Source organism: Rhamphochromis longiceps, linkage group LG11, assembly GCF_057381845.1.
Source record: "Rhamphochromis longiceps isolate RC_006_pf linkage group LG11, R_longiceps_female_GT1.1, whole genome shotgun sequence".
Lineage (NCBI taxonomy): Eukaryota > Metazoa > Chordata > Actinopteri > Cichliformes > Cichlidae > Rhamphochromis > Rhamphochromis longiceps.
Window position 1 is genome coordinate 22,326,101 of NC_140567.1, and position 27,977 is coordinate 22,354,077.

Here is a 27,977-nt window from a genome sequence, read left to right on the forward strand (position 1 = left end):
TTGATCTGCCTTTGAACTCCAAATGACAAAAAAATTCTCCTGCATGCTCGCGGACATGAAGCCGAGAAAGCCATAACTAAACATAATCTGTGATCAGGGTGTCCCAGGGCAATGTTTTGAAGGACACTGTAAGAGTGTTTGTGTCCACCTGACGTAGCACCAAGTATTTCAACTGGGCTTTGCATGTTAAAAGAATATTAAATTGAGTCAGTTACTAGAGGCTATTGGCACAAAAAGCAAATATGCAGCATGAGGACTTTGACTATTTTGGCTCAAATACAGTAGTACTTAATCTATTCAACTATGTACATGTTTTATATTTTCTACAGAAAAACTGGGCACTAAATAGTGATTAGATGGTGAGGAAACCTCTAGATCTTAATATACTGGCTGTTGAGCAAAAGGCTAATGCACTGATAACAGCTCAGCCCCATACTATTCAGTGTCCCAGTGTGTCATGACAAACTGACAGAGTCTGCAACACAAACAAAGTGAAATATGATTAATGCAAATATATATTTTTATTCATAGCTGTGACATGATTCAGTCCACCAGCAATATATATCAGATTTCCAGTAAAAACATACGAAGGGTCACTGTTGGATGTGGAATTTGGATATTTACAGAAAGGTCTTGAGTCACCCTATGTTTCTTCATATTTCGCTGGAAAAATGCATTTATTGAAACATGCAAACATGAATGAAAACATTGTACATAAAATTACTTAAAGTAGTCTTCCAGGTGTCTTGTATTTCACTCTTCTGTTGATGTTGGCTGTCTCTTGTTTTGTTGTATGCCTATAATACCGTATAATCGTTTGCATTTTTTCATGAAAAAGAAAGAAAAAAAGACGAAATTTAATTTTTATAACAGGCTGGTTATGACAAAGTGCCCAAAGATGGAGGAGTATTACTCAAGTCTGGGTACATGGAAGCAAAATAAAGAAATGAAACACTGAAAATGTTTGCACAGTGCTGTGCATAAGGTGAAGACTAGATGTTAGGGTCAAAGTGCACAGAAAATCTATTTTCCGAATATTTTAATATTGAAACTGTATTTCTAGAGTCACTGTTACATTTAGTTATTGAATTTAAACTGCTAGAAATTTATATTTCTTTCCATCCCCCCATAAAATTTAAAAAAAAAAAATTCATTGTTGCCCCTTGTAAGCTTTTTTCTGTTCCTAGAAAGTAAAAGTTGTAAAAACTTTGGCTGGCAGGTGGAGGCGCTGGAGGTCCGTGGACGGTGGTGGTGCTGCGTGTGAGAGAAGCCGCCTGTTGGTGCCGTTCTGGGGCATGTGGCTCAGAGGAATGGGGCCGTCTTCCACCCTGACCCATCGATGAGAAAAAAAGAAAAAAGGCGACCGAGAGGGGGATGCACAGCGGGGCAGGAGAAAGGCAGCTTTACAGGCGGAAAATCGTGGCTGCTGAAGCTGCTGAACATGGAGAGTCGCCTGGTTTGTGGGATAAGCGGTGCCGTAGGGGAACAGTGAGTTTTTAGCAGACACGGGTTTGATTTCCACTTTGTTCCTCGAGCCGTTTGCGTTGTTAAACACATCTGCAACGATGCGGGCTGTGGACCGGAGCAGGACCGCCGCGATTTTACTCTGCCTTTTCGGATACCTTTTCTCCAAAGCTGCGACCAAAACATTACAGGAGGACACGGCTACACAAGGTAAGAAGTGCGTGTGAGGTGTTTTGCCAGAGAAAGCGGCTCGTTGACTGTTGTGGAGGCCAAACGGTGCCGCTAGCAGCTCGGATGCTGATGTGATCTAAACTTGGCTAACGTTAGCGAGTAAGCTAACGGAGAGCGAAAACTTCTCCGTCTGTGCAGCGCTGCGGATGCTTAATTATAAGCACGGTGCTGTGTTTAAGGGGTTAAAACCATTTCAGGTCGTTTTATATGAGATTTGTGGGGTTTAAATTTTTTTTAAAAATACTTTGTTAATGATCGGAGACGTGCCCTCATGTTGTCCAGCTGCTGTGATTTATCATTTATAACACTGCTGCGTTTAGTAAAGTCGCTTTTAACCAAGTGCTTGTGTCTGTATATCATAACAAACCTGAACAAAGTCAGGTTTACGTGCTGTTTTTAAAGGTAACATGGCATTTTTGGAAGAAGGCGGCTGTGTGTCTGTGTTCCTTACAAGTAAGGGTCGTGGTTCGCGTCACAGAGTCTGCAACCATCGACCTTACTCAGGGGTCCTGTTGCAAGTATATCAGTACCTAGAGATTATATATTGTTAAAGTAAATCTTGTATTTGAGCTAAGGATTGTAGTACTTTTGAACCATGATAAGTATGCAGATTATGTTCGTAACTGAAATGCCTTAAAAGGGAATGAAAACAAGAGTCCACTCACGTTTTCTCATCAACAGTTGGGCACTTTAATATTAATATGTGCTAAAAATGTAAATTTCTGAATAACAATATCTCTCATCGCTAGATTATAGCTGTTTTGTGCTTGCGTATCGTTTTTGTTGTGTTAATAAAGATTTTTTTTTTAAACAAATGACTTAATTGATATTACTAGTTACTAGTTAATCTTATCTTAATGACCTTGTAGTACCATATCACCCTATTAGAGCACTTCGCTCTGCAGGCCTACTTGTTGTTCCTAGAGTATTTAAAAGTAGAATGGGAGGGAGAGCCTTCAGTTTTCAGGCCCCTCTTCTGTGGAACCAGCTTCCAGTTTGGATTCGGGAGACAGACACTATCTCTACTTTTAAGATTAGGCTTAAAACTTTCCTTTTTGCCAAAGCATATAGTTAGGGCTGGACCAGGTGACCCTGAATCCTCCCTTAGTTATGCTGCAATAGACATAGGCTGCCGGGGGATTCCCATGATGCATTGAGTTTTTCCTTTCCAGTCACCTTTCTTACTCACTATGTATTAACAGACCTCTCTGCATTGAATAATATCTGTTATTAACCTCTGTCTCTCTTCCACAGCATGTCTTTTATCCTGTCTTCCTTCTCTCACCCCAACCGGTCGCAGCAGATGGCCGCCCCTCCCTGAGCCTGGTTCTGCCGGAGGTTTCTTCCTGTTAAAAGGGAGTTTTTCCTTCCCACTGTTGCCAAAGTGCTTGCTCATAGGGGGTCATATGATTGTTGGGTTTTTCTCTGTATCTATGAAGCGCCTTATGTTGTGATTTGGCGCTATATAAATAAAATTGAATTGAATTGAATACATTTCCTCAATCAGCTGGCAACTAATCAAATGTTTTCTCAAATTTATAATGGCTGCTTAGTGTGTATAAAACAGACTGTAGTAAATGTTGTGAGGATGTCTGATGTAAGAAGGGCCCGTTTGCACAGTGTAGATGCAGCATTTACTGTAAACAAAGCATGTAAAAACTAGCATAAAATGTACTAAATGGCATAAGTGATCCAATTAGTAGAGTGACAGAAAATTAGCTAGCAGTTTTTTGATGAATGTGGGGAAAAGCAATTAATGCTGTTGTAGGTTTTCCACTCTAACAATATGCAGGTTCTCTTTGTCTCATAAAAACAGAGTGTTTTTGGCTTTGGCCCTGTGTGTTATTAGCGAATAACACACAGGGGGTTATATTCAACCACAGATTCAAACTTGTGCACCCAGTTCTTGTCGTTTTTTTAAGTCGTATAAGATGTAGACTTTGACTTGATTCCCCTAAGAAAAAGTAGCAGTTCAAAAAAATCATTAAAAGCTCACAGTTTACATTCAAAATCTGACCGCAGCATTGCAACAGTATTACAAATATTAAGGGCAAAGTGAAACCACATTAGCGCCTTCTGTTAAAAAAAGAAAGAAAGAAAAACAGGGGAACGTGCACGTTAATTTCCCTTTAGTTAGATCTGTACAGCAAACTTTTCAAGAGACACGCTCCTCAGTGTGTCAAACAGCATCCTTTTACCACAGCAGCAAAGTTCCAAAGCAATTATAAATCACAGCAATCGGCTGGCTTCTCATTCAGTCTCTGACTTCAAAGCTACCTTGTCATACGAGCTACTAATGTGGAGCCACATCTGTTTAACCCATCGCTTTTATCTCTCACTGCACAAGCACATAAACATCAGTCGTCTGTGTTCGCTTAGGTTGTTCTTTTTTTTAATAGGGGGTGGCCTACATGCGGTTCTTTCACTACACCAGGAGTGCAAATGTAAACATACAGAAACTGTCACTGTAAATCAGTCAGAGTTGGAAAAGTGCAATGCTGGGCTCTGGTTTTCCTTTAAATCATGATTATTTCCTGATGTTTTATAACTGTTATTATAGCTTGGGAGATTCTAACCTAGTCTAGGTTTAAGGTTTGTGATCAGGCATGAAAATGGCTCGTTTATTATCACAACAAGCAGCTCTTGTTTGAGGTAAAAACAGGGCGTAGATGTTTTGAAAACTCGCAAGATTGGGGCACTTTGAAGTCAATCCCAGCCTCTATCTGCACTCTTGTTCCTTTCCCTTTCTTTCTCTCTTCCTCTGGTTTTCATTTCGCTTCAGATTGACCTTCGCTTGTTCCCGGGGGGGTGCGTTCAGGTCGATGCTGAGAATTTCTCCTACACTGTCCAGCAAGTATGGATGAGTGGAGCCAGACAGACGATCTACCCGCAGATATAGATCTCACTCACATTACTGCTGCCCTTAATAGGCATGGCGTTGCATCTGAAACAGACAAACATTTGCTGAAGCTGGACAAGGGCTGCCAGGAAATACACCAATCAAATCATATTGTCACCAGCTAGCCAAGCTTGATTTTAATCACGAGATGCTGGCGTGAGTGTTAACATCAGCCTGCTTCAGGGAGGTCATGAGAACACACTGCATTTACAGACAGGGTGAATGACCTGCTTGGCCACAGAGGAGTATTGCAGTAGTACAGAGTACAGTATTTGACCTATATATTTACTGAAGTAAAATAAAGCGGGCCCATGTACCCCTCTCAACCATGATGTAACGCAGTTGCTTTGTCCCCTGCTGAGTTAATGGGATTGACAATCACTACCTAATCTTACTTTTAATCCAGTTTAGAGAAAATAGCAGGCTGAATCTACTGATAGCTGGTTTCTTTGCTTGCAACGTGTGCAAGAGTCTTGAACCACCCCTCACATCTTTACATTTAGCAATAAAAAGGAGAAATGGGTGCAGTGATTTATGGAAATATGTGCAAACATAGATGGGAATGCAGTGTATGAGGCAAAAACAGAGTTTGTACAATTTTAACGAGCTTGAAAGTCAATATTTGGCATGACCACCTTTATTCTTTATTGCTGCCTGAACCTTTTTAGATCCGCTTTCTTGTAGTGTCTGTAAGTAGTATTTAGGAATAGTTCTCCAGGCTTCTTGAAGGACATTGAAAGCTCCTTTTTGGATGTTGGCTTCCTTTTGTTCCATTCACAGTCAACATGATCCCACACTGCTTCAGTAATATTGAGGTCTGGGCTCTGGGGTGGCCAATCCAGGACTTGTAGCGTGTTTTTTCTATCCAGGTTTGCTTTGACTGCACTGGAAACATGCTTGGGATCATTTTCATGTTGAAATAGGAAGCTGTTGTCAGTCGGACCATTTCCAGATGGTACTGCATGGTGGATGCAAATTTGGTGATACTCATAATTATTCATAATTCCATCAGTTTTGACAAGATCTCCAACCTTACTGGCTGAAATGCAGCCTTAAACCATGATGGTCTCCACCATGTTTTACAGAGGCCTGTAGACACTCACTGTTGTACCTCTACCATATTGTTGACAATTTTAACCAAACAATGTCATATTTGGATTCCTCCTTCAGACCTGTCATTGGTTATTTCAGTCTAGCTTTGTGTAGCTTTTTCTCCGTTTCCCAAGAAGAATGGTTTCTTGAAAGCCACCTTTCACTGAGACCATTTCTGATGAAGCTTCAGTAAAGAAAAGTAGATGGATAAGCTAAAGGGTCAGATGCATTTCTCAGACCCTGTGTCAGCTCAAAGACTCCACTTTAGATACTGTTTCTCTTGCTGTTGTTTTTTCATTTTGGTTTAACAGTTCTTTTGTCCTCCACATGTCATGGTCCTGGGCCATGTGGGCCCAGTATTCTTAGTTTCTTGTATTTTTGTATTTCGTTCCTTATTCAGGCCATGTTTCCTAAGTTGTCCTGTTGTGGTGTTCCTTATTTGACTTCCCCTTGTGACTTTTATCCCCTGTGTGCCCCTCTACGTATCTGTGAGCCCTCATCTCCCCTCCTTGTTTCATTCCATGTTTCCCCAGCCCACTATGCCCGTGCTCTCTCTCTCCTCCTGTTTGCACCTGTGTACTTCCTGTTTTACTTTGACAGTCTCCCGTCAGTGTTGTTTACTCCTGCCATGTCTTGTTACGTTTATCTGTGTCAGCTGTGTTCCCATGTGTGGCCACTTCCCCTGATCATCCCTCTTGTGTATTTAGTCTCTGTGTTTCATGTAGTCTGTGTCGCGTCGTCTGTGTTACCACCCCCTGTGTTCCGTATCTCCAGCCATAGCTTTTTCTTAGTTTATGTCCAGTTTAGGTTTTCTGTTTGAACTATTACCCTTATACTGCCCTCGCTCTGGTTTGTTCTGTTATCAGCCATAATAAAAGGCTCGCTTTTGTTTAATCCACTCCTGCATCTTCGCTTGTGTTCGCGTCTGGGTCCAACGCACACATTCCCACACGGTCTATCTCCACGGACCGTGACACCACATGGCCAGTTTCCTCAAATTAGTGCGAAAATATGTTTGTCTGTCAAAGTGTGTTATCTTTGGTATTTTTGCATAGATTCTGCTACAAAAAATGGAAGAAAATATGTTTTTGTGACAGGTTGCTAGTAACAAAGTGCCTAAAATATAATTAAAAAATTGGTTCTTTGCCACATTTCCATTTGGAGCTATTGCTCATGACAACTCTAAAAATTACAAGACATTTGGGCTTCTTGGAAACAAAATAAAAAGAAAAGAGGGGTGGCTGAGGACTTTTGAACAATACTGTGTATTATTTTTCGTTTGCACCTGAGTGTTTCATGCCGTGACATGTCAAGGTCCTGTTTCGCTCTGTGTGTGTGTGTGTATCCAGTGTCCCTGTCAGTGATTCATACTGTCTTCTACATTTATGCCTCTATTTTGTTCTTTGTAAGATCACCACAGATGTTTGTCGTTTATCTGAAGGGTAAAATAATAGCCACAGTAATTGTGATGCCTGTTTGTTGTGGTTAGACAAGCTATTAAACCCAGAAACAAAAACAACAGTCTATTGGTGCCTAAGGTTGAAAAGGCATGCATGTTGTAGACACTATAGTCCTAAAACTGTTTTTGATTTGCCTAAATCATGAATTGTTTGGGGGGTTTTGCCCAACATTCTTGAAATAATAATATGATAGCATTGCTGTTTACGTTTACAACAATATTCACATTGCTGCTGTGAAACACAGATTTCCTTTACGCAAACGCGTATCACAGCACGTGTGTGATTTTTATTGTTTCTTCTAGTTTCTCACATGATTTCTCGGACTTCTTGTAATCAGCCACGTGCTTCTGCTTGAGACGGTGAAATTACCCCCTTGATGTCACAGTTTTCTTGAACCACTTTAGAGCTGTAACCATTTCCCAGTCATTTGACAATGAGAATTACACGTCAACAGAGAATAGAATAATAGTCATTGAAGTAGCTTAAGCAAGGAAACTGAAGGATTTCAATTTCTCTCTTTTTATATTTTTTAAAATAATGATTTTTGACACAGACATTTTAAGGGACATCATCTTGGAGTTTCAGTGATTTTTATTTACGTTATCATTTCATTGACTTCATTTAACCTATTTTTGTTTTCAGCCATGCAAGTTTTTTGGTGCTATGTTTGCCGATGATGAAGTACATCAGCATGTCTCTTTAGCAGAGGAGATTAAACTGTCCTGTGTGGCACAACAGAAAATGCGTAAAGCAGTTTTGTAGACAATCAGGCTCCCATTGGTTTATAAGGTGTTTAACTGAATGGCCTTGCTGTTCTTACTTCAAGTGCCCAACACAATTTTGAGCTAACTAGACACAAGTTAGGTGCTAGTCTTGTGCTGAAAACACGTGCTTCAAAATATATCTGCAGTCACGTGTTGTCGGTCTGATGGTAGCCAGTGAAAATGATCATAGCTAGATTTCGGAAGATCTGGGTTGACCTGTTCAGTTGGCATCTTGTCAAAAAAGTTATTGGGCATAAAGTTGAGTTATAGTTTCTGACTTTATGAGTATTTGAAGTCCGCTTGAGTCCAAGTGACAAATTGAAGTGCTTGGCTCTGAGTTTATAAATACCAGGACTGTTCCAGGACTAGCTATAAGGCGTTCTTGTCCACATCAGATTAAAATCCCTTTTATAGTTTAGCCAGATTGCAAAAGCATCCTGACATCTGTGTGTTGAACTTGCTTCCTAACATGGGCCCAAAGATGGCAGAACAAAGAACACTCGTTTTAATTCATTCTCTACCTGTTAGTTGATGAAGACATAGGAAACCAAACAGCTGCAGGGTTGTTTTCATATATCAACACAGGACTTTGGTGGGATAGCAGTTATTAGACTGATTCACATGACGTAAAGGCCAAAAAAGCTGTTTTACCCTGTTTTCTTGTTATTTCTGACCATCTGAAATAAAGGTCAGTTTACAGTAAGCTGAACACAGTTAACAAAGTTGGTGTGGCTCTGATTTTGGAAGATTCACGAGCTGAATGTTTTGCAAGTTTTTATAATGACATCACTTTAAACTGGCGTAGCTCGTAACAAAGTGCTGATTACAACGCACGCTGAGTGCTTGCATGCCTTCTGCTGTCACATTAAATATCTTCACTTAACCAAACCACGTGTGCAGAAAGCTTCTGCTTAACTCAGCTCTGCTTGGAAGAACACCAAACCATCTCACACGCCCAGTGGAGGCCAGCCGTGCTACCCATTCCTCATTTATCACACCTCAGTTTCATAAGGCTGAAATGATCGCTCTCTCCCAAACTTAATTCAAACTAGAAGGATGGAAAAAATCAGGCACACTCATTCTTTCTTCCTTGTTGTTTACCTCTCGGTTGCATCTCTTGCATCCAAGCACATTCACGTACACACAGCTATCCTGCTGCTTTTGCTGCTGAGCTGGGGATAATTGGTCTGAGATGGCAGTGCTGGTCAGGGGGAAACTCTTTGAAGCCTTTATTCTCCATATGGTGCTCAGTGCACACACAAATAGGCAGCTATGGAGGTTTAGCTGGAGAATTGGGGGTATTGGCCATCCCTCAGGGTGTTCAGAGGAGACTTTTAGCTTGTTTAGCAATGATGTCACCTCGGTACTGATTTATTGGACGAGGACTGGGAGGGGACTACATTTGTGTGTGTGTGTGTCAGTCTTGAAGTCTCCCAGGGGATTTTTTTTTTTTTTAGGCGAGCACAGCTGGCACCCGTAACAGCATATCAGGGGGAGTGGGACAGGAAGTGAGGTCAAGAGCTCTCCAGTACACTCGAGAAAGCAGTGGAGGGTTTCCGTCATGGGGAAATCCAGTCTGCCTGTTTCCCAATTCTCTGCTGACGCAGTCCAAATGTTTAAAAAAAAGAAATCCCAGGAATGAAGTGGATCTTTACACCTGTGGATAATTATGTGTTTTGGTTTGAAACTGACACATTGCTCAGCCAGATCTTTTCTTGTACTAAGCAGCCTGTAACTTCCTCCCTTCCCAAGCTATAATTTGGTGCAGAGCTTGGTTTTTTTTTAGGTGGAGCGTGCACTCGGGCTGAACTCTCTCCTACACATTGTCAGAGTGGTTTCCCGCTGACCAGAGGATCCCTCAGTGGGGGGAGGGGGATTTGTCAAGCCATGTATGTGTTACTGTGTGTGTCACTGCGGGTGAGGTTTAAAGGAAACATTAAGACAAAATTCAGTGAGTATGGGGGGGAGGTGGGCATGTTTTGGTAATTGTAGGGGGAGTGGTGGTGGGGGGAAACCTTTCAGCCACAATATAAAGGCCACCGTTGGTCAGCCTGTGACCAAACAGGACGCAAATTGTCATGTGTGCAAAGATGGGGACGGTGTGGGTTTTTGTGGCTGTGAATTATAGTGCTCTCTACCAAGTTTTTTATGATGACTCTGGAATGTGATGATTACATTTTAACATTTGTTTGTCAGAGTGTTTGACTTCCCTCCTTTAAGATCTGCAGGTTAGCTTAAGGTTGAAATTCTCAATTAAGGCAAGAGTGGAGTGAAATAGAGGGATGTCTTTGGAGATATGAAAGCTGATGTAGGGTTTCTGCAGTGAAAGACAATCTGAGCGTGTCACAGTGTGACTGCTGCAAGAAGTGTGTGATATCAGATAGATGTGCCGCATATTGATTTCAAAATCACTTTGGAAATTTAACATCGCACCTTCCTTTACTTCACTTGATATGACCGTATGTGTCGCTGCGTCTCAAACTTTACGTGGAATGCTCCAGTTCTGAAGCCTATAAAAGGTCATGACTCACACACCCTGCTATTTTTATCAATCATTAACAACAAACAATGATAAGTTTATTTTGCTTAAACGTATGCGCAGTGTTTGTATACCCATTAATTTCCTAAATCTCACTTCATATTTTTTACATGGTTGTTCACCTACATCCTGCAGTTTGAGAAGCATGGGTATATGTAAAGATTCACTGTTTAAATAATATCTGATAATGAGGGTATATCAGGAAATTAAAAAAATCACGCACCCATCTCAAGCACAGCCTGATGGGTAGTGGTTGGTTGGTTGTTAATGTCGCCAAACCGCATTCGTATGACCTCCATTAAACTCTTTCGGAGTATTTCAAGAAAAATAAAAATAGACTGGTCCTGAAGAAAGCAGGTTTTTCCTGATCTGAAGTCTGAACCATAATGACATCAGTGGAGGTGTCATATTCTGTTGACTTTATTTTATTGTGCAACCTTGATTAGTGTGGTTCAGCTTAAAGTTTGTGGAAATATGGGTTGGGTGGCTAGACTATACAGAGCTCATTTGATGGAAAAGAGCTGCATTTAAACCTGAGAGCACTCTGGTCATGGCTTGTTTATTGTTTGCTATATTTTCAAATCAAGGCTAATTTTTGTGGTCCTGAATGACTCAGGCTAATGGACGATAGAAGGTGGATACTTTTTCCCCCCCCCTAAATAATAGAGAAAGATCATTATTACGTTTTATAATAAAGTTACATTGCAGCAGTGATATTCACAAGCCAATTAGTTGTGCAATACATCAGGGCTTACCTGAAAAGTGATAGTGTGTACAGAACGTAATAGAGTCCAAGATTTATTAATACCAGTGTTAATGCTAATGGAACATTATTATTACTCCATAGGCAGTTTTCGTGACACAGCGTTTGTCTTTTAACATTTTAATTATTCTTTGTCTCCGTCGGAGAAGGTGTTTGTATGTGCAGTTGTTTTTTTTTCCCCCCTTCAGCTTCCAAGGCTTCTTTGAGAGAGGGAAATGGCCCATTGTTTTAGAGGGGAAGTGCCACTGGCGGTTGTCCAGGAAATGGTCATCACTGTGTGACTGGCTGGGATTTAGATTTGTAGGCCAAAAGCCTGGCACTGACGCTGAAAATAGCTAAGACGATGGCATTTTAGGTGGCTGTAATCATAGAGGCCTTGTGGGTTTTTTTTGTATGTTTATCAATCACTGTTTACGGAGACTTGACATCTTACAACCGTTACAAATGATGAACTCTTGTCTTCACAGATGTGACTCTTAAGGTTCACCTGAGCGATGCCAGCACTCACCAGCCCCTGGTTGGAGCCACCGTACAGCTTTTTGCCAATCGTACTTCTTTAACAACTGAAACCTCATCAGCCGACGGCAACATTTACCTGCGTTTTCCCTATCGCCTTGGGACGCCGCTTGTTGTCACCGCAACTAAACAGGGATATGTGCCTAACTCTGTGCCCTGGACTCCCTCCAGATTACCTGGTAGGTGTGAGTGAGTGAGTGAGTGAGTGAGAGAGCGAGAACTCGTACATATATTTTGAGAAGTAACCAGATTAACAAGAACAGTGTCTCACTAAACTGTGGCATTAACAGATTGTTTTCATGTTTTATGTTTTTATGTGTGTGTGTGAAGAAAAAAAAAGTACATTTTTTGTGCCAGGTGTGTGAGCTAATGAGTGGAGTGCTCCATTACTAATTTATAGCTTTAGATGCCAAAACTCAGCAAGGGGGCTGCTTAAGCTTCCCTTTCACTAACACACACTCACGCAAAATACCTCCCAGGAGCCTGGAGTGTGTGTGTGTGTGTGTGTGTGTGTGTGTGTGTGGGAAGGGGGTTATTATGAGCCAACGGAACGGCGGCCAATTGGATTATCACGCTTACCAGCTCTGAACAATGGGCGAGTGAGGGGAAAAAAGGAAGGAAGAGCAAAGAAGTGCAGTTTGCTGGGTCAGGCTGTGGTCCTGCACAGCAGACAGGATGAAAGCAGGACTATTAAAAATGCATAAAGATGATTTAATGACTTGTGTTTCAGAGTGATTAGTAAAGTGGTAGATTAGAGCTTGTTTCTAATCTCATAGTGAAGTTATTCCTATACACTGTGTGTGTGTGTGTTTTTATTTCTCCTCTAGTATTTTCATCCATCAGCCTGGACCTGCTGCCAGAAAGAGCTGCAACTCTGATGGTGTACGAAGATGTTGTTGAGATTGTTCCAGGATTACAAGGTGAACACACTGTCTGTGTGTGTGTTTGTATGCAAGTGTGTGTGTGTACAGTTTATTGTTTTTAAAGAAAATCAGACTTTTAAATCGAATTATTTCATTGAAATAGAAAGATTATAACATTTTGGTCCATCACACCTTGGGCAGACATATTGGCACTATCTCTGCGCACACACACATGCATAGGAAATGACTCAGTCATAATGTTTATAAGGCCTCGGTCACACTGGTGACCGGTCACAGACTCCATGGCAACTACAGGTCACTGTGGGAAACTGTATTCCCAAACCTGCTGCCAAGTGGTTCTTGGTATTACTGGGTGGCTGCACCACCTTGTTATTGCATTTAGAGTCCAACCGGCAGGTGGATATAATCACCCGATATTTGCTGTATCCGCATTTGTCATGACTAATAAATAGAAATTTTAAAAATACAAAAAAATTAAAAAAGAAACATCACTCAACCAAGCATTATTCTTTGTGTTACATAGTTGCTCCAGTAGAGGAAACACTGCAATTTCCCTGTTAGCGACACATAAAGCTGCGTCCCTACTGGAAGCGATTCACGCTTTGTGCATTACTTTGAAGCTGAACGCTATTTGCTTGTGGGCGTTCCAGGCTCTGGTTCCCTCTAAACTTATTTACTATTAGTAGGTGAGGTGAGGAAGACGGGACAAAAGATACACTGTGTAAGAGAGCCAGAGTTTAATAATTAATAATGACTAAATAACAGTAGTGGTGTTTAAACACGCAGAAAGTAAAAAAAGAGGAGTGAAGACGAAATACTTCATCATGGGAAATCCCCAGCAGCCTAGACCTACTGCAACATAACTAAGGGAGCATTCAAGGTCACCTGATCCAGCCCTAAATATAAGCCTTATGAAAAAGGAAACTTTTAAGCTTTACCCTAAAAGTAGAGAGGGTGTCTGTCACCAGAATCCAAACTGGGAGCCTGAAAGCTGAAGGCTCTGCCTCCCATTCTACTTTTAAGTACCCTGGGAACCACAAGTAAGACTGCACTCTGAGAGGGATGTGCTCTGTTAGGATAATTAGGTACTGTGAGATCTTTAAGATATGATCAGGCCTGATTATTCAAGATTTTATTTGTGAGGAGAAGGATCTTAAATTTGATTAAGGGAGCCAATGAAGAGAAGCCAATATGGGATAAATGTGCTCTTTGTTTCTAGTCCCTGTCAGTACTCTCACTGCTGCCTTTTGGATCAACTGAAGGCTTTTCTGGGGGCGGGGGGGTTAGGACATCCTGATAATAATATAGTCCAGCCTAGAAGTAATAAATGCATGATATTTTCAGTATGACTGGGAGACAGGATGTTTCTAAATTTAGAGATATTCCCCAAATGCATGAAAGCAGTCCTACATATTTGTTTAATGTCGTCACTGAACTACATACCCTGGTCAAAAATGACTCTTAAGATTCCTCATAGTGTTACCGAAGGCTAAGATCATACCAGCCAGAGTAAGTATCTAGGACAGAGTACAATAACCTCAGTGTTTGAGTATTTGTAAGAGAACTCAAGTTGGGATGAAAGCCATATTTTGTCATTTTTGTCATTGGCGACAAGTGTTTTTTTTTTTTTTTTTAAACATAATTAATACACTCCTAATATAAAATGCTATCTTATATTAAATGGCCTGTTATCAGGAAAATATCTAATACCTGATATAAAGAAAACACATCATATAGACATAAATCACAAGCGTGTCTTTGTTATTCCGCTTCTTTGTTTGGGTGTAATTACATTAGATAAGGCTTTTTCATCCAGGCAAATCAATTTGGTCTCTTTGTCTGTTGACTCTTTTGTGTGGCTCTGGCCAACAGGGGAGTAATTTAGCTTGTCAGCTGTGTTGTCTGACTAAAATAAATTTCTCACATAAATATACAGGCTCCATTAACATATGAACCTCTTGAATACACACTGCCTGTAGCACGTGCCTGAGCCGGGCACAGTCCAGCCCCCTGTCCTGCACAGTCTTTCATGATGCTGTGAACTTGGACACCCAGGGGAGTGATGAACCCGAGCGTGTGGCAGAGGGAGGGATAATAAAAGAAGTGGAAAGGAGAAGAGGAGGAGGAGGAAGGGAATGTGGTATGCATTGGGAAGTTGTGGGAGGAGAGAGTGGGAGAGAAGGGGGGGATGGGCCGAGCAGTGTCCAACAGAAGGAGGAACAGATGAGGTGAGAAAAAAGTGGAGGGAAAAACACAAAAAGAGTCAAGGAAGGGGGCACACAAAGAACAGCAACAGGCTCATTTCCTCTCTGAAAAACAGAACCGCAGACAGGAAATAACATTCACACCTGAATTTTTAGGACGAGCTTTAGTCTGAAATGTGAAAGTGTCGCTCATACTGCACGCCCAAAAATCATGTCGAGCACAAGGAGAAACCCAAACACAGCGAACACTCGTGTACAGCTTGATCCATGTCTCACTGCTCAAGAATGTGCACTCGGCACAGTTGGACCACAATGACATCACCTTGCTGAATCCCACTACATGCTTTTTGGTTTTCAGTTTATTGTTTCTAATCTATAATTTGTTGATTTGTTGAAACTAGATGCCAGGCAGCCATGATGACAAATCAAAAAGAAACAATTCATTGCAAAATATCAGAAAAGAGAATCACGTTGGCCAGGAGAGAAAGTCGACCAGGGCGTTATTGATCTAGAGCTGCCTCCATTAAGCTTAATTTGATGTCTGAATTTATAAGAAGGCACTAGGAGTATAAAGCTGCCTTGTAAAACATGTTCAAACAAACATCAGTGTGCATGATGGACTCTTGAGGTCAGGTGATTTCAAGGTTTTAAGCTCACATTGCTCCATAGTGTTTAATAGGGAGACTGAATATATCCTATACCTTATATATTCTATACTTATGCGCTATATACTAACTGAATTAATTGCCATTGTCTTGTATAAATTGAATGAATTCCGTGGAATTTTAGATGTCATTCCCACTTTCTCCGCATTATTATTGTTACTATTATGTTAAAGTCTGTGTCAATTATCCAACTAAAATACTCAGACGGATTTGAATAATATTTTAAATGACAACTCAGTTTCATTTTCTGTGTCACAGGTTTAAGAGTCCAGCCCAGGGTTAGTTTCCTGCACAGAGCTCTCAGTCTTCCTCCCAACACATCGTACGCCAACCTGACCGCGCTGCTCACCGTGGCAACCTCCCCCTCACACATCCAGCACTTTCCCCACCTGGAGATGCTCAGTGGCAACGGCACAGGTGAAGGTTAGACTGACGGGTCAGAGCATATAGTTAAAGACACCTTCATAGAAACGGGACAGAGGAAAAATGTGCTGAGAGAGGGTGAGGCGTGAAGAGTAGCAGGAGCAGCTCATCAGAAAGACACTACCGTCTCTATCTGACCTCCTGAAACACAATAACCCGTGTGTGTTTGTGTGTGTGTGTGTTTTCTCTCTGCTCTAACACAGCCAGAGTGCCCACACGCTTTCAGGCACTCTTATCCACATCTTGACGTTGCATGGACTACACTGGCCTATAATACGAGTGATGACAAACATGTTCATCAATATGTGCAAACAAGGCTTATTTTTTAACATAATACAAAAATATGGATAATTAGAAATGGTCTTATCATAACATCCAGAAGACAGACTCTGGCAATGTTTTTGTTCACAACTCAGCCAGAAAAATGATAAACAACGATCTCATAAATGTATTTGTTTATAAAAAAATATGAGCTGACACATCAACATCATAATCCTTAAAACCATGCAACAGACTCGTACGTTTTTTTGTGTGTGTCCCCCTTTTTTTTTTTCATGTGACTTGAATACCCCTTCAAAGCTGTCTCCCCCGACAGAGCGTACCTTCTTCCTCGAGGCGGCTTTGTGACACTTTCCATCCTCAGTCTTCAAGTTTTTTTCCGCCCTCCACCCAGTTTTCTTCTTTCCTGTCTTTCGCTTGTTTTCTTTCCTGTCTGTCTTCCTCTGACAGCCCTCCTTTATCTGAGCTGTTTTACGTTACCTCCCCCACTGTCTGCTCCTTTCTCCGCTTCCCCTCCTGTGCACCTTACTCCCGCTCCCTTTCCTTTTCCCTGCATTTTTCTCTCTCACGTCCTCGTGTTTGCACTCTCACAGGCACGGAGAAGACGTTCGAGTTGACTCCTGTCGCAGCCATCTCTGTTCACCTGTTGGCCGGCGATGGAGTGGAGCTGCAGGTGACTGGGCCAATCACCTTCTCTGTGCCCCTCCCGCCTGACAGTGGCCTGAAGGAAAATGATCACCTCCCTACTTGGAGATTTGACCCGCGCTTAGGTATGTATTAACAGAAACTCACACGTAAGCTTTTCTGACTTTCTACATTTAAGTTCAGGAAGTTTTTAACTCTGAAGGCTTTACTTCTGTTTATATGAGACCTGCAATTATTTGTGAAAAGAGCACATTACAAGCACTAACACAAACCACGTGCATGCTCACATGGTGCAGCCAGGTCATAATTTGTGGCTGTGTATCAGAGCGATGAATAGAATTATTCATACGATCATAAAAATTGCCAACATACAGCTACACATTAATCTCTTCACATCACAAGTTTGGACTGTGGATCCATAATCTGCCCGTGCTCAGTTAAATCTTGAACTGAACAATAGCTAAAAGCCCTGCGGTGTTGGCTCATGCAGCGGAGACATTTCAAATCTCTCTCGGCGCTCTGATTTACTCCTGCGATCTTAAATCTTTGTTGTCAGTCGTCCTGCACTGTGACACACCCAGTTCCTCTCAGAGAGGCTCCACTTAAAGACAGTGATTCGATCATCAGTTGACTCAGACGTGTCTGCACTACAAAACCTCCTTCTGCATGAACATTAGTGTCTCAACAGATCCACTGCTTCCTCTCATCAGCAGGAAAAAGCTTTGTTAGGACCCACTGGAATTATTTGGGGAAAAGCTGTAAACACACATAAGATTGACATACCACCTATTAATCAGAAGACTAGTGTATTAGCAAATGTTATGTAGACATTCATGAAATTATCATTTTGAAGGTGCAATTCTGTTTAATATTAACTCTCCTTTAAGCTCTGTTTTCTGAGGACAGCGTTGGTTTTCAGCTGTTAAATGTGTCAGTTTGTTCTCCACCTAATTATATTATCACTGTTGTTTGTTGCTGTGCTTGTAGCAGTCTGCTATGGCTGGAAAAAGGACTGATTAAAGCAGCAAGGGTGGGAAAACAAAGTCGTAAATTTCCAGTCCTGAAAAACAAAATCGTGAACTGAAAGATACTGAAACTTGTGGAGTTGAGGGGAACTCCTGGCTGGGCATATTTCTTGGTTAATTCATCACTATTACTGATATCTCACAATTGGATTAAAATCCTAAAAATGTCGTACTTCCCACGTGTCATGATATGTGTACTACATTCATGCTACAGTCATTTCACAATAAACATTTTAGAGCTCTGATTTATTTGGCCAAACAGTGTCTAAAGATTGCTACTAGAAGTGTTTAGTGAGCTCTAGATGGGCAGATGAATGGATAGAAAGAAAATAAAACATTTGAATGGCAAGTATTTTGAATTTCTCCTTCATTAGTTCAACGTTATTCCCTGTCTGTGCTGTGCAGTTTTCATCTGAACTGTAATCGTACGTCAGAGTGTTACATTGATTAAAAAACAGATCCACATTGGCTCCTGTGATAGTTTCAGGATCTCAGGAGTCTGTTTTAAAGCGCCTAAAGTATCAACATGCAGGGCTTATAAAAAGGGCTTTCATTAAAACTGAATGAACACACACACACACACACTTGTATCCTCCTCACAGCCTGTAGCTGCGAGTATTTCAACAACAAGAAGCCGTTCCCGGACCCCTCTCCAGGCTACATCTCATGTTCCTTAGCAACCCTCCAAATAAGTAACACAACAGACCGGCCCATCTCCTGATTGAGTTTCTTCACTGAGCATTTAGTGGGTGAAATGTGTGTGAGTGTTAAACTGAAGATGATAAACAGACAAAAAGAAGTTTGAAATCCATCTGGTGCCTGCGGTGGAAGACTTCAGGCTGAGGATGGCAGCCTCACAAAGACGCTAGTATTGTTTATGAAGTGCTCGCATGGAGGAGGCATGAACACAGAGAGAGAGAGAGGGAAACCTGTTTCACTTGTGCAACTGGCAACATGTCATGTATTGTTTGATGTCAAGCAGGCATGGGGAGGACTGATGTCATACACAAACAGATCATGTTCACCTGGGTGTGCGAGTCGGGAGTCTGACGATGCAAATAAGCGCCGCTCGCTCAGATCAGCCGACGACTCTCTGCGGCTGGACATGTTGGCTTTGTGTGAATGGGCGAGAAGCAGAAGTAATATATGGGCTGTATTGACTTTATAAATGTTTGCCTTGGGTCTGAGTAGCTGCCCTGCTGTCTGTCAGTGCTGTATTGTACCGAAGCGTGGGAACAGGTCCGTCGTTTGTAGCTATGAAACAGGTCAGCCACACAGAGAGGACTCCCCTGTGGAAAGGATTCAGAGAGGGACCTGGGTGAATCTGGGCAGGGCTGGGCACAGTGGTGTGTGTGTGTGTGTGTGTGTGTGTGTGTGTGTGTGTGTGTGTGTGTGTGTGTGTGTGTGTGTGTGTGTGTGTGTGTGTGTGGTGCTGAGTCACACAGCCTCGCTCTCATTTCTCTTCTGTTTCTTGTGCCTGTTCCCTTATCTCTCTTTCCACTCCTCCTGTTTATCCCCTCGTTTCCTCTGCTTGTGATGTTTCCCCCCGTCAGCATCTCTTGTATATTTGCCTTTCCTCTTTGAATATCCTCTTTACCCTTTTGTTTCCTCCTTTTATTAAACATGATGCATATTCCTAACCACTTGATGTTATATAACTTTGTATAAACATAGAAACAAAGTAGGTCTCACCGCGTTAGCCCTGAGAGCCTGAGGATCGGAAGTGTAAAGGCACAACACAGTGTTTTCCTCTTGAAGCAGATTTACTGGGAGCCAATCAGTCAATGCCTCTAGCTTTGTAGTGGTTTTCCATTCTGGCTATGCGGAGAGCCGCTATTGTACTCAGTGTACACTGCTCATAGGGTAACACTGTTATCTACATGTTGCCTCCTTGTGGGAGAGTTAAGTACTACCAAAACACTGCCGTCTCTAGAACAGGTCAGGGCAGACGTTTGAGTCGTTAATCAGAGTATCTGCAGCTTTGGGGAGGGCAAAGAAAGTCACAAGTCAGTAGAAGACATTAAGCTGTGCGTATAGGTGGCACTTCAAACTATTATTTTGAATCTGTTCCACCAGACACATACACTGCTAACTAGACAGTTCATTATAAAGCTTCATCATCAAATGTTGATTTTAGTCAAAGAAGAGGTGTGTTTGGTCACCTTTTAGCCGTTCCCTTTAGCATCACCACAGTGCACAAGTGTCGAACTCCAGGCCTCGAGGGCCGGTGCAGGTTTTAGATGTGTCCTTGATCCAATACACAGTACTCTTTTAATCCCAGTCTTCAGCTTCAGCTCTGCCACTTCCAGCTTCAGGTCTGCCACTTCCAGCTCCACCTGCTGCCTTTTCTGCCAGTGTCACCATGTCCAAACCATACATCAGGGGTGGGCAACTCCAGGCCTTGAGGGTCGGTATCCTGCAGGTTTTAGATCTCACCCTGGGTCAACACACCTGAATCACATGATTAGTTCATTAGCAGGCCTCTGGAGAACTTCAGGACATGTTGAGGAGGTCATTTAGCCATGGTAATCAGCTGTGTTGGATCAAGGACATATCTAAAACCTGCAGGACACCGGCCCTCGAGGCCTGGAGTTGCCCACCCCTGCCCTACATTATAGGTCTCACTACCAACTTGTAAAACTTTTACTCTTATGTTTGAACAAATATTTCAGAGTGAAATACTGTAATTAAATCTACTGGTTTATCCAAACGGCTATCATTTGGCTAAGATCTTGAGCATAAATAATTTACTCCTAACACATTAAGAGATTAGCTGTCTGAACTCCATCGAGCCCCGTCTTTACATAATTAGGGGAGGCAGGTGAGCAGTTGCTGCAGCCAGTCCTCACAGAGTAACCTTTACAAAGTTTGTTTCCACATACTGTGATTTCTTTTGTGTGTCTTTAGGTATCTGGATAAAGAGCAGCTGGGCTCAGGTGCAGAGGGAGGGAATCCAGCTCAGTCTAACCTACATTGTTCCTCAGCTGGGGTATTGGGTGGCCGCCATGTCGTCTCTACACACCGGTAAGAAAATCCATAGACACAAATTAAATTTACTTCGCAAAACACATATTTTTGTTCTGTCATTTATGTGGTTTACTTGACTGCAGACTTCCACCAAAAAGCTTTTTCTCTGGTGCTTCAACACATGTCTTTGTAACAGGTCCAATGGTTGCAAAGGACATCAGCACGTACCACACTGTGTTTCTGTTGGCCATACTGGGAGGCATGGCTCTCATCCTGCTCTGTCTGCTCTGCCTCCTGCTGTACTACTGCAGGTGTGTGAAACACTTTGCCTTTACACAGACTATAGCAGGAGTTTCCAGATTAGTATCTAAATTAGTGAAGATGATGTCAGTCTGTAGCTAGAACATGTGTACTGCTGCTTGGGATTTATTTCTCCGTTATTGTTCCAAAATTTACCTTAGCAGGCCGACAGGACAGCTTGGGCTTATCTCCTCTCAAGAGCTGGGGTGTTTGTATGCCACATTTAACTGAACATTAACAATACATTCCTTTTTTATTGAATCCAGCACCATCTGTCATCCTTCTGTCTGCCTAGGTTTACACGTTTATTATTTCTTCAGTTGTGATAACAGTACCAGAAAACAAAGCCCTGTACTAATAAAAGTTCTCCAGAGTAAGTCACATGGCAGTAATATAGTTTTTATGTTGATCAAATGTAAACAATCTGGACCCGGGCAGCTGCGCTACACAGTAAATATAAAACCCTCACAAATGCTCTTGTCCAGTCTCAACTTGTTCCAACAAAAAGTCAGGGATGTATTTTTCACCATTAGAAACATTTGTGTGTAATTATTCCGATTTTAAAGATTAAACGTGCTCTTTGTCTGTGTTCACCCAGACGTCGATGTTTAAAGCCACGAGGGTCTCACCGCAAGCTCACGCTGTCCTCTGGACTGGACAGCAGTAAGAGGGACCAAGCCACGTCCATGTCTCACCTTAACCTCATCAGCAATGAGGTGTGTTTGCTCAGTGATCAGATGGCACAGTTTAAGGAGTTTGCACATTAATGACTGTTTAAAGGTGTTGGAAATAGAAAACACCAAAGTCGTTTACTAAATATTCAATATTTTGGATGTTCTCTAAAGGACGTATTGCATAGCCAGGCTTTCTTTGCATTTGCTGTCTTTGTACACCCAGGCTTTCTACTTCAGGATCAGGCTGCGCTACATTAAAACAGGGTGTCTGATACATTATTTCACTCTTATTCTGCACAAAAAGACTGATTGTGTGTAGCCTACCTCAGCTGGACACATTAATTATTTATTTATTTAATGTATTAGGAAAAATCTGCTAAAATTACTCTTTAGTTAATTAGTAAATATATTTATTTCACCACTCTGTTAACTCTGGTTATTTCTAATGTGAAATAGCTGCAGGTTAGAGCGCCAAACCTTAAACTGATTCTGTCTAATAGCCTTATAAAATGAGGAAATTGCATTACATTAATCATGACATTACATCATATTAGGTTAACATGCGCTGTTTCCTCGGGATAAATAACCTACAAATAAGCGTCTGGACTTCTCAGTCATGACCTGGATGACTGAGAACCTTCACAGACAACCTACAAATAACTTGTATTCTGTTACCTGTAGTTCAGCAGTGTTAAACTAACTATTATACCTTCATTAATTACTGTGGGAATGCGTGACTCAACAGTTTTCATATATACAGTGGTGTATAAAGTGTTTGCCCCCTGCATATTTGCCAGTGTTTCAGATCATCACACAATTTTTTTAGAATTAGACAAAGAGAACCCGAGTAAAATGCAGTTTTTAAATGATGATTTCATTGATTAAGGCAGAAAATTTATCCAAATCTGTCTGGTCCTGCGTGAAAAAGTAATTGTCCTTGTAGTTAAATCATAAATCCACTGTGATTTTGAAAGCTGAGTTGAGTTTCAATAAAAAGCCTGATTACTGGCAGACCTGTTGAATTAAGAAATCGCTCAGATAGAACCTGACAAAGTGAAGCGGGCTAAACGATTTCAAAATGTAACACATTACGGTACGATTTAAAGAAACAGATGAGAAACAACACTGACACTGGCCCAACTAGTTATTAGGTTTTGGGGGCAATCACTTCTTGGACTTTTTTCCCCACTTCATAATCAACTCCTTCACTTAGAAACTGCATTTTGTGTTTACTTGTGTCATCTTTGTCTAATATTTAAATTTGTTTGATGATCTGAAACATTTAAGTGTGCCAAACACAAAAAAGGGAAATCAGGGAGGGGGTAAACACTTTTTCACACCTCTATAGAACATAGAATCTACATCAGTTTATCATTTTTACAGCTTGTCGATGGAGGGAAAGGCAGTAATATGTGGCCCGTGAAAAAGAGGGGGAAAAAGACCTTGGTACCTGGTTCAGCACATGTTGCTATGGGGATTTAGATGGGTAAAAACTGAAAGCTCTGGCTTTAGGCTCAACATACCTGACTTGCTCATAGCTTGCCCCTAGGAAGGAAAACGTGTATCGATGCTAACCTGTGCTCCTTAAGTGCACTGCATGGTTGTTTGTTGGTCCTGTGCAGAGCTTTGCTGTGGAGATCATTGTGCTGTAGCTGCGTTTGTGTGGTTGGTCCTTTAACTTGGCCCCTGGAGCAGAGAAGACAGGAGTCATAATAACAAAGAACTTCTTTGTAATAAAGTGAACCTGAGTGTTTCAAAATGTTAAAAATTGTCAGCTGCAGCCATGTTTATGCTTTTCCCCTCATTTTGATTTTTCAACCAATCAAAAGGCTGTTTTTATGGATAACAACACACCTCCTTCACCCTTCTTAACACAAAAGAACACAAAGATGGGACCAAACACATGAATTACTCACACTATAGCACTCTACGTGTTTGAAATTAAACTACAGTGTTTGTTATGGTTTGCTTCATGTGATGGTATTTAAAAACATTCTCACACCTGAATTTTGTTGTTGCCTTCAGGTGCAGCTGGAGCTTGTTTCCACGGGGACTGAGCCTGACATGACCACTCCGATGCTCAAGCCTTCCTCATATGAGCACCGAGACAATCAACGTCAACACAGCCTTATCCATCAAAACAAACACAGCCGCTCCTCTCTCGGCAACAACAGCCACCACGGATCATCTCTGGGCAATCTGACGCCTCGCAGCCGAGACTACCGACAGTCTGTAGAGACGTTTCAACTGAGGGCTGCTCTGTCATCGGGGACAGAGAGGGGCTACCGTCAATCATACACCTCCTTCTGTTCATCTAGCAACCAGATTTCAGATGCGTTGTCATCCACTAATCATGGTCAAGTGTCAGCTACACAGCTTAGCAGTGTTGGGATTATTGATTGCATCTCCCCTTCATCTCCTCCGCACTCCCCCAGCAGAGGGGAGGGAGGTGAGTGCAGGGCTGCTGACCACCTTCTGTCCCGGTCTGTGGACCACCTGGAGCGGCCCAGTCCCCAGTTGCTCTCCCGGCCAGGCCAGCTGCTCTGCTGCGGCTCTGTAGATCTGCTGAGTGGAGGGGAAGGCTACTCAAGAGTGCGACCCACACTTGTAATCCCAGCACACTACATGCGGCTGCCTGGGGAGCACCCTCTGTCTGGTCAGGCGCTCCTGCTGCAGACTGACCAGCAGAGTGACTTAGAGACCATCCAGGCTGAGCTCAATGCCTCACATTCCCAGCAGCCCCTGGGGCAAACCCCCACTGACTGCGACCCAGGTCCAAAAAAGCAGGGTAAAGGCGAGGGTATCTCAGGCCTGTCAGAGTCTCTGTCTATTCCAGGAGCTCTCGGGGAGTCGGGTCTTGTGGAAATAAACAGCGAGGACACCTTGCTGGCTGAAAAGACTTTAATGGAGCTGAGAGGAGGGAAGCCTCTGCCTCACCCACGAGCCTGGTTTGTCTCCCTGGATGGACGCTCCAATGCTCACATTCGCCACTCCTACATCGATCTCCAGCGGGCAGGGTGCCACAACAACAACAACAGCACACCTAGTGCAGGAGGTCAGCAAGGTAGCAGCCGTCAAGGGAGGCATGGCAGTTGTAACGATGCCAGTCTGGACTCGGGTGTGGACCTGAACGAGCCGAGAGCGGGGCGCAGGGGGAGAGATGCTGAGCAGGAGGAAAGGGGGATTGAGAAAGACAGATCAAAGGGGGCGACGCCAGCCTCGGCCTACACTCAGCTGGTGTTTGTGGATGATCTGAATGTGGGAGGCTGTGAGGAGGAGAAGTGCACCCACAAGGGCAGCAAATCTGGACCTGTCTTGTCAGACAAAGGAGAGAGTAACAGAGTGGATCAGGGGCAGGGGGATGCAGTGGGTAAAACAGCTGAGGGAGTACAAATACAGGAGGAGCCACCCTCACTTTCCTCTGCATCCCCTACTTCTCCTCCGCCCCTGCCAACTCCAGAGGGAGTGACTTTCAGGACTGATCACGCGCTGCTGTCAGTGTCTCCGGATGAGGACGCAGCACACGATGATGCAGAAGAGGAGAAGAAAAGCCCCTGGCAAAGGAGGGAGGAGCGACCCCTGCTGGCCTTCAACCTCAAATGATTCACAGATGACAAAGGAAAGATTCACATTTTTCAAGTCTGTTTGAAGTAGAATGCCAGTTTAAGGCTTTTTTTAAGTTGCCATGCTGTTTTAAAAAAAAAAAATCAGCGTTAATTAAACAATCTCTTTCCCCTTCTGGGAAAAATTTATCAAAGTTAACAAGATGTTGAGCAAAGTTAAGTAAGGTTTAATCATAAAATCTCAGTGAAAACTGATCTTCAAGTTGAAATGAGAAGCACGCTAAATATTTAACATTTCAGACATGGGAGAGAGTCTCAGTATGCGTGCCATAAAGCAACGATAAAAAAGCATAACCACACTGCACAGCATTGCCGCTAAAAACTGGATTTGTGTGTTGCCGAGAGAGCTGTACCCCACCCCTCCAACTCATGCTCAAAGAATGAGGTGTCCTGATCCAAGCAGAAGTGGTGTTGTTGAGGTTAAAGTGTCATCGTGTTCTTATTATTGCTGTTTTGAGCATTTTCTAGTGAGCTAGGCAACTCACAAAGTCACATTAGAGGCATGCTCAGTGGTAATCCTGTCCACTAATGTGGCTGAATGCATCCATTCTGGGGAGTGCAACTGTGATTTATTTCCTCCACTTTTCAATACACTTCACTTTCAGAGGCAGCATCTTTTCAGGCACTATGTGGAGAAGGAAAGGTACTAGGAGGAGGAAAAATGATCAGGAAACACAAGTGCATGTCGGTTCTGCTTTGAAACAGACTTGGAAGAGTGTAAATCTGCCCGTTAACCACAACTCCTCCTCTGCTCAGACCACAACATGAAGGATATATGTGTTTAAATTGAAGCCGTTTGTTCTTAATATAGCACTGAATCAATACTTTAGCACTGGGAGCCCATCTGGTTGAGAAATGAACACTTCTGCTGGACTCTTAATGACCACTGTTGTACTTCACTTTTCATGAAACACTACATAAACAGACCACTCGTCAGGCGTGGCGAACACATTGCCTGAGGGGAGACATAAAGACGCTGGAGGCACGAAATTAGGATATTTTATGCACAACAAATATATGCCTTTTTAATAAATAGCCTTGCAAGCATAAATGAACTGTAGTAGAAGCAGTCGATGGGTGGTTCATGGAAAATCCGAGACTACAAAAAACTTTCTTTCTTGAGCCATATTGTCCTCAGTCCATTAGCTTAATCTAGTAACATGCAGCAACACTCGTTTGAAGGTCATAACCCCGGTTTGTTCACACTGACTGATGTCTGAGATTATGAAACATCTGTGCAAAACGGGGCAGCCGTGTTTGAGGGATTTACTTTGAACGGTTGGTGGTATGTTGCTAGAGTTTAATCTAGCCCATCAGAAGGCTTTGTGGGAGATAAGGTTTCTGGACTGAGGAGGTTTAACCACTATCTGCTCTGTAGCATAATCAGATAATGTGACACACCGCTATGCTGGTGGGTAAGGATGTAATACCACTTCAAAGCCACCCAAATTAGTTGTGAGGGATATTGGTATGAAGGGTTTTGTAACTGTTGAACCACTGACTGGTGTATTTTTTATGTTTTGCTTTGAAGGCTATGCATAACTTTTATATGGCTGCTTGATGCCTTTTTTTTGTAATTTTAATCATAATTTTAATTGCCAAACATGAAGTATTTTATCTGAGAATAGGCTATTTTTTTTTCTTTCTTTTAAATATGTTAAGGGCTTTTCCTCCGTACCCACCTTAACGTTCAAGCTATAAAAGCAAACGCTCGATAACCTTTCACCTGAAATGCAAACTGTATTTGCTTGCTGTGTTTCACCTCCATTTGAACCACTCACCCACGATCCAAGTGCCTTTGAATAGCCTGACTCTACAGCAACTGATTACCTTATTTATTTCTCACCTCCTTTTGCCTTCGTCCGCCCTCCCCCTCCTTCCTACCTCAGCCCTTACTTTCTCTCCTGCTTGTGAAAGAAAGCATGCAGTAAACTTTCCTCAGCACTAGCGTATAACAAGCTACACTGCAGACATCTCAGAAAATGTCTACCAGCTGCTGCAATCGTAAAATCCTCTACAGTAATCAGCAAGAGTTCAGTCTCCCTCAGAGTAAGCAGTTAAAGATGTTTTGTTGTGTGTGTGTGTGTGTGTGTGTGTGTGTGTGTGTGTGTGTGTGTGGCACTGGATATGTGAAACTACACTGCAGGTCGTTTCAGTGCATTTTCTTATTTTTGTGTTTTGTGGGTGAACGTTTGTCTGAAATGTGTTTTGCAGTGGCGGCTGAGGTGATGCTGACTGATCAACATGCATCCAGTCAAGGTTCACATAGACAAAGCAGCCATATTACAGAGTGTGTATAGTCTTTCCTTACCTCTGCCTTATCAAAATAATGTGTGTCTTTGTGTTATGAATGGCCTTTTCTCTTTTAGTTTCCCACACAGCAATCTCCCCTTTTAGGGTGGATGAGCAATACAGTATCTTTGAGTGTGTAAATCAGATGCTTGCATTATATTTGAAGCCTGTTATTCTGAATAAACAGCCAAACTGGAATTAACTGAGTGTGCATCTGTTTGCAAAATTAAACCTCTATATCTCTTTATACGCTAATCCAGATAGTAGT

The 27,977-nt window shown here is 42.3% G+C and overlaps 1 protein-coding gene across 2 annotated transcripts; it reads left to right on the forward strand.

Annotated features, from left to right (window-relative positions):
- Positions 1 to 1,284: 1,284 nt before the first annotated feature.
- fam171a1 (family with sequence similarity 171 member A1) lies at positions 1,285 to 27,907 on the forward strand. Of its 2 annotated transcripts, none has more exons than XM_085422918.1 (9): positions 1,285 to 1,674; positions 11,680 to 11,907; positions 12,556 to 12,648; positions 15,740 to 15,904; positions 16,777 to 16,953; positions 20,761 to 20,877; positions 21,017 to 21,131; positions 21,719 to 21,836; positions 23,820 to 27,907. In XM_085422918.1, exons 1-9 carry the CDS (start codon positions 1,566 to 1,568, stop codon positions 25,395 to 25,397), a joined length of 2,700 nt encoding a protein of 899 aa, XP_085279044.1. In that variant the 5' UTR covers positions 1,285 to 1,565; the 3' UTR covers positions 25,398 to 27,907. The 2 variants fall into 2 exon arrangements, with proteins under 2 accessions (XP_085279044.1, XP_085279045.1); XM_085422919.1 differs by having other exon boundaries at positions 1,286 to 1,674; positions 15,740 to 15,898.
- The last annotated feature ends 70 nt before the right edge of the window (positions 27,908 to 27,977 follow it).

Excerpts from the sequence above, each read along its gene's own strand:
- fam171a1 (XM_085422918.1), top strand. The coding sequence starts at position 1,566 with ATGCGGGCTGTGGACCGGAGCAGGACCGCCGCGATTTTACTCTGCCTT. Across the intron at positions 15,905-16,776 it reads TGGCAACGGCACAGGTGAAG|GCACGGAGAAGACGTTCGAG; the intron begins GTTAGACTGACG and ends GCACTCTCACAG. Across the intron at positions 20,878-21,016 it reads CATGTCGTCTCTACACACCG|GTCCAATGGTTGCAAAGGAC; the intron begins GTAAGAAAATCC and ends TCTTTGTAACAG.